The 7,363-nt window shown below is 39.8% G+C and overlaps 1 protein-coding gene across 4 annotated transcripts in view; it reads right to left on the reverse strand.

Annotated features, from left to right (window-relative positions):
* UXS1 (UDP-glucuronate decarboxylase 1) overlaps positions 1-7,363 on the reverse strand; it is a 91,866-nt gene that overhangs the window by 49,989 nt on the left and 34,514 nt on the right. For all 4 annotated transcript variants that reach the window (XM_017541106.2, XM_017541107.2, XM_017541110.2 and 1 more), the window contains exon 5: positions 7,096-7,156. In XM_017541106.2, the coding sequence (XP_017396595.1) occupies positions 7,096-7,156 (61 nt within the window). The remainder of the gene's footprint in view (positions 1-7,095; positions 7,157-7,363) is intronic.

Here is a 7,363-nt window from a genome sequence, read left to right on the forward strand (position 1 = left end):
TTAACTACATAGAGTAAAATAAGAGAAGAATGATCTAAAGGCAGACTGTACAACTAAAAGGGAAATAGAACAAAAAAAATTTTTTTAATCCCCAGCCTTGCCATGTAAAGAATGAAAAAGTGCACAAGAGTGCAGACAACTGACCCTTTGATACACAGATTAGCATAGATAGAAGGAAGTCAAGTTCTGTTATGGGAAAATTACCCTGAAGGCACTTCAGAAATCCTCCAGGCAAGCAGAGACCTTGAGGTTTCCAAAGAGGTGCTCGAGGTCAGTATTCATTGCCTTGTGCTGCTACAAGTCTCTGCTCCCCTTAGCACTCCTCAGCCACCACAGCTGTGGCTCCAGCTACCACTCCAGAAGACACAGGCTTGGTGAAGACACCTTGGTGACGTGCACATGGTGCTCTAAGTCTGCAAGTGTGCAGAATGCAAGAGCCATGAGAACATGGCTTCTTCCACCTAGTTTTCAAAGGATGTCACAAGTAGCCCAGGAGCGGGTGGGAGGTGGCATGAGGTAGGCAGACTCATTACAGTGATACAGCTGTCATCAAGACCCCAGAGCTGTAAAGTTACCAGCATGTAACACCAGCATGGGGAAGCTACAAGCACAGAACTCCAACTTGTGAGAGCTGCTAGGTGGACTTAGCCCAGCAAAGCCACAAGGTTGGGGTTCCTCAAGTCCTTGGAGGTCCAACCTCCACCCCAGTGTATCCAGGACTCGGGCCATGGAGTCAAGATTATCGGGAGCATTACAATCAGATCTTGTTTGCCCTGTTGAGTTTTGGGCTTACTTGGGACCCTGTTCTTTCCTATTTCTCTCTTTTGGAATGGGAATGTTTATCCTATGCCTGTTCCACCATTGTATTTTACAAGTAGGTAACTTGTTTTGATTTCACAGGCTCAAAGCTGGAGGGAAATTTGCCTTAGGATGAATCATGCCTTGAATTTTACCCAAATGATGTTTAGATGGGACTTTGGACTTTCGCGCTGGTGCTGGAACAAGTTAAAATGCTGGGTTATTGAGATGAAGTTAATATATTTTGCATGTGAGAAGGACATAAATTCGAGAGACCATAGCCAGAGTGCTTTATGGGTTTGAATGTGTCCCCCAAAAAAGCATGTGCTGGAAATTTAATTCCCAATAGCATTGGGAGGTGAGAAGTTATTAGGCTATGAGGTCCCCACCCTCATGAATGAATTTCTCATTATTGTGGCAGTGGGTTACGTGTAAAAGGATGAGTTGGTTCCCTTTGTCTCTCTCATCCTCTCTCTGCCCTTCTGCCATGGGATGATGCAACAAGAAGTCCCCTTGATATTGGACCTGCCAGCCTCCAAACCGTAAGACAGTGGTAAATTTTTACAGCAGCACAAAACAAACCTAGAAAAGCAGACTATAAGATTTGTGATCAATCTGACAACACAGCAACAAAAGATTAGAAAAATTAACTTTTCTATGCTACTTGTGACACTAATATATTTCCAAATTCATACTCATATGCAAATATCTTTTTGATGCAATAAAATAACCTCAAAAGAGGGACATAGAAGAATTAACAGACTTCAGAGTCTGCTCACAGCGAGAGTTATGTAAGCCATCTCAAAAAGGCAAGAGGCTTCTATAACTTCTAGAAGAACAGAGAGATTATATGGGGCAACAGTCTAATATCAATTCAGGGCTGACAGTAACGTTTTACGTATTCACAGTCCTACAGCCTAGGTGATGGGTAAAAGAACAAAGCAACCTGTGTACTAGTCATTTCAACATCAAGGTCATACGTAAAACATTGCTTCTTGAATTGCAGTGTAAAGTGTTCCACAGACCTGTTCCCCAAGGAAACAACCAGAAATGGTCCAAATTGTTTTTTTAAATTACCATTAAAAGTCTCTGGAAATTGCACTAAGCATGTACAGCAAATGAAGTAGCATGTATTCAAGAAAATGTAAAATTCACTGCCAAGGAGGGTAGATAACCTGAGGTCAGGAGTTTGAGACCAGCCTGGCCAACATGGTGAAACCCCATCTCTACTAAAAATACAAAAATTAGCTGGGCGTGGTGGCACACGCTTCTAATCCCAGCTACTTGGGAGGTTGAAGCAGGAGAATCACTTGAACCTAGGAGGTGGAGATTGCAGTGACCCAAGATCATGCCACTGAACTCCAGCTTGGGTGACAAAGCAAGACTCTTTCTCAAAAAAATAAAATAAAACATAAAATTGAGTAAAAACAGCAAGATTCTGCAACACTTGAGTCCATTCCCCACAGTTTAGAGTGGGGAATGTGCTGGGTATGGTCAAGAAAATGAGAACCCCAGTCAAAAGATATGGTCTCTCACCAGAAGGGCCACTTGGCAGTACTTCCCAGACAGGGAAGGCTGAGAATAACAGGATTCCAGTCACTGTTGCCCCATTTTGCTTAGAGGGGAGAAAGTTCCATGCCAAGAGAGACAAGGGAAAAAAACCAGGAGCTACAGCACCCTGATTATAAAACAGAGGTGTTGCTCCCACCCCAGCTCCAGGGCAGTGGCTCAGAGTTTTCCTGGGAAACAGAGGTAGTGAAAATAGCGCACTCAAAAGCTCTTCCTAAAAGTGCTGACTTTATTTAAAAGAGAAAGTGGGGAAGTTCAAGCATAAGGGTGCTCTCAAGAACAATGGAGATGTAGACGGTAAGCAATAAATAGAAGGCAGCAGATCTATGAGAATAAAAAGCTAAATCTGAGGCCAGCTTGTCTAATAGAGAGAACCAGGGAGAGGACACTTAAGAAACCTTCTGGCATCAGAACAAACCTCAAAGACTGGTCTCAAAATCTGCCTCTGCCAAGGGGACAGAGTTTAACTGGGTCAGGCTGAAGAGCAATTTAAAACCCACAACAATGATAAAAAATAAAGCAACTAGCGAGCAACCACTGCAGCTTAACAGCTGGGTGAGACACTGCCCAGGCTTAACAGGGAAATCGGGGAAGGAGACTGTCAACACAAGCCTGTTAGAAGCACCATGATCCGAGGGGGCGTGGCCAAGGCTACATCCCTCCGAGAAACAACAGTTAAAGCTTCACGCTAGAGTGGCAGGGGAGGGAATAGGAAACACTTTACTAAAACAGACCAGACAAGTCACTAAATAAATAAATAAGCAAATAAAAGAAAAATAAGTTGGGGAAGGTGGGGGTTGGGATGAGGGCACAATATCCAGAAGTGCTACAATATACTACCTAAAATGCCCTGTTTTCTACAATAAATTACAAGACATGCAAAGAAACAGAAATGTGTGACCCATAAACAAAAAACAACAAACAAACAAACAAAAAACAATCAACAAAAACTGTCTATGTGAAGGCCCAGATGTTGGATATAGTAAAGACACCAAAGCAACCACTGAAAATAGTGGGTTCCGGCAAAAGTCATTGCGGTTTTTGCCATTAAAACTAATGGCAAGTGTTCAAAGAACCAAAGGAAACCATGCCTAAAGAAGTACAGAGATAATAATGAGAGATTACAAAATAGAAACAAATTGAAATTATGGTGTTGAAAAATATCATAATTGAAAATTAAAAATTAAACAGAAGGATTCAACAGTCGATTGGAACTAGGCTAAAGAATCAGCAAACTTAGATTGAAAATGGTTATGGAACCCAAAGATCAAAGAAAATACAGGAAACTAAACAGTCTCAGATGAATACAGGACACCAATAAGTGCATCGACACGCAGGCTGCACTGGGCGTATAAGAAGAAAGAAAGGAATACAAACTATATTCAAAGAAATAATGACTGAAAACTCCCCAGAATTGATGAACATTAATATACATATTCAAGATGTTCAATGAACCACAAGTAGGATGAGCACAAGCAAAAATAGATGCACACAGATACATCATTCTAGAAATGCCACAAACCAAAGACAAGATAAAATTTTGAAAGCAGCTACGCTAGGTTGAATATTATCCTAAAAATTTGTCTGTCCCAGAGCTTCAGAATGTGACCTTATTCGAAAATAGAGCCTTTGTAGATGTATTTAGTTAAGATAAGGTTATACTGGCTGACGGTGGAAACTTAATCCAATATAGAGTCATGCAAGGACCCATGTGCTGCTGGAGGGAGAGACCAGAGTGATGTCTCTACAAGCCAAAGAATATGAAGGCAATACAAGAAGCTGGAAGAAAGCACAGAAAAAAAATTCCCTCAGCCTTCAGAGGGGGATGGGTATGGCCTTGGTGACACCCTGATTTCAGACTTGTAGCTTCTAGAACTGTGAGGGATTAAAATTTCTGTTGTTTTAAACCACTCAGATGGTGGTAACCATTACACCAGTCCTAGGAAATTCATACAGCAGAAAAAGAAAAATGACTTGTCACATATAAGGGAACCCCAATATGATTAACAGCTGGCTCACTGCAACAAATAATGGAGAAAGCAGTGGATGGCATATGTATTAGTTCATTTTGTGCTGCCATAAAGGAATGCCTGAAGCAGGGTGATTTATAAAACAAAGAGGTTTATTTGGCACACAGTCCTGCAGGCTGTACATGAAGCATGGCTCCAGCACCTGCTTCCAGTGAGGGCTTCAGAGAGCTTTCAATCATAGTAGAAGGCTAAGGGGGAGCAGGTATGTCACATGGCAAGAGAGGGAGGAGAAGAGGGTCCCATACTCTTTTTTAATTATCAGATCTCATGTGAACTCATTACAGTGGGATGTGCACCAAGCCATTCATGAGGATCTGTCCCCGTTACCCAAATGATTCCCACTAGGCCCCACCTCCAACACTGGAGATCAAATTTCAGCATGGGATTAGGAGACTGGAACAAATATCCAAACTCTATCAACATATTTAAAGTGTAAAAATAAACTGGCAGTCAATATACAACTGACTTATATTCAACCAAAGAATCTTATATACAACCAAAAATAACTTTCAAAAATAAGACATCCCTAGCTAAACAAAAAATGAGATAGTTCATTGCTAGCAGACCTACTGCACAAGAAATACTAAAGGATGTTCTTCAGACTGAAAGTAGTAACTGGATTCCACAGGAAATAAGAATAGTAACTAGATTCCACAGGGAAAAAGAAGGGAAAGGTACCAAATACAAAATTAGTTAAGTACAAGGCATTTACTTAATGACCCACCTAGACACCCAAGTACAAGGAGCAAAAGAGAATAAAACAGACTTCATCAGTATCTAAAACTTTTGTGCTTCAAAGAACACCATGAAGAAAGTAAAAAGACAATCCACAGAATGAGAAAAAATATTTGCAAATAATATAACTGATAAGAAACTTGAATCAAGAATATATAAAGAACTCAATAATTAAAAGCAAAATTATTTGCTTTTAATTAAAGCAATTAAAGACCAGGTTAAGTAATAGAGATGACCAATAAGCACACAAAAACATGCTCAACACCATGAGCTACCAGAGAAATGCAACTCCAAACCACAAAGATATCACTTCACACCTAGTAGAAAGGCTACAATAAAAAAGACAGTAAGAAGTGGTGCTGAGGATGTGGAGACTGCAACCCTCATACACTGCTGGTGGAATGCACAATGGTGCAGCTGCTCTGGCAAACAGCAGTTCCTCAAAAGGTTAAACAGCGTCACCCTATGACACATATAACAAACGTACAGTTGTCCCTCAGTATCCACAAGAATTGCTTCCAGGACCACACCCCACCCCCCATACCTAAATGCAAGGATGTATTTCCTCATATAAAATAGCGTAGTATTCGCATATAACCTACACACATCCTCCTCTTTACTTTAAATGATCTCTAGATAATTTATAATACCTAATACAATGTAAATGCTATGTAAAAATGTTACAGTGTGTTGTTTAGGGAATAATAGCAAGAAAAAACTCCGCACATGTTCAGTACAGACCTAACTATTGTGGGCCTAACTACATTTTCAATTTGTGGTTAGTGGAATCCACAGATATGGAGGGCCTACTGAATAAGTAAAATGTGGTACATTCATGTAACAGATTATTTGGTAATAAAAATATATCAAATGCTGATACAAGATACAACATGAATGAAACCTAGAAACATGCTAAGTGAGAAAAGCTAGTCACAAAAGGACAAATATTGCATTATCCCATCTATAAAAATATCCAGAACTGGCAAATCTACATGGACAGGAAACAGATTGATGGTTGCCTAGTGATTGGGGTATGGAAGGCCTTAGGGAAAATAGAGGGTGACTGCTAATGGGTACAGGCCTTCTTTGGGGGGTTCTAAAATTGGATGTGGTAACGGCTGCACAACTCCGTGAATACATTAAAAACTACTGAATTATAAATTTTAAGAGTGAATTGTATGGTATGTAAATTCATCTCAATAAAGCTGTTACTTAAAAAGAAACACAACGAGCAATCTTTTTGGACAAAATTTGTTACCTAACAGTTAAAAGGGTTTCTTTCATTGGTAAGTTTATACTGATGTTTAACAAGAGCACTATGAGCCAAGGAAGCCCCCTGGGTATTTGTCAAAGTGGTCTAAAAGGTTAAAAACCATTGCTCTAGAGTTTCATACTTCCTCAAAAAGTTAAACACAGGGTTTCCACACAATCCAATAATCCCATCCCTACGTATACCTAAAACAACTGAAAATCCTGTGTCCACACAAGAACTTACACACATGCATTTATAGCAACATTATTCATGACAGCTTCAAGGTAGAAACAACTACTCCAAATATCCCATCAGTTGAGAAACAGGTAAACAGTATGTGGCACATCCATACAATGGACTATTGTTCAGCCATGGAAAGGAATGAAAAGTACTGATTCATGCTACAGCTGAGACTTGAAGACAGACCAAATATCGCATCATTTCATTCATATGAAATGTTCAAAAAAGGCAGATTCAAAGAAATAGAAAATAGTTTTAGTGGTTTCCCAGAGCTGGTGGGACGGGGCTGGGAATGGGAAGTGACTGCTAATGGGTGCAGGGCTTCTTTTTGGGGTGATGAAAATATTGTGGAATCAGAATGTGGTGCTAACTCTGTGGACATACTATAAGTCACTGAATATGTGAATTCTCTCTCAATGAAAAAAGAAAGTTTCTTAACATTACAAATACTAATCAGGTGTACAAACTTACCAAAATTCTTTTCCGATCCTTTTCTGATAAAAACTTCACTGGTGGGTATTTCTGGGTAAAGCTGTATAAGACAAAGAAATTCAAAAGGATAAAGTCAAATATTTCATTTGAATATTTTCTCCGTTTACTGTCAAAGCATATGCTAGGTTTTGGGACTGTTATTGCTTGCTCCTTCTCTCTACTTTTGAATGAGTGCTGGAGAAACCAAGGAGTTACAGGTTAATTTGAGGTCAAGTGCTATCTAACCTGCTCCTTTTTTTTTCTTTTC

Source organism: Cebus imitator, unplaced genomic scaffold, assembly GCF_001604975.1.
Source record: "Cebus imitator isolate Cc_AM_T3 unplaced genomic scaffold, Cebus_imitator-1.0 Scaffold131, whole genome shotgun sequence".
NCBI classification, from domain to species: Eukaryota; Metazoa; Chordata; class Mammalia; order Primates; family Cebidae; genus Cebus; species Cebus imitator.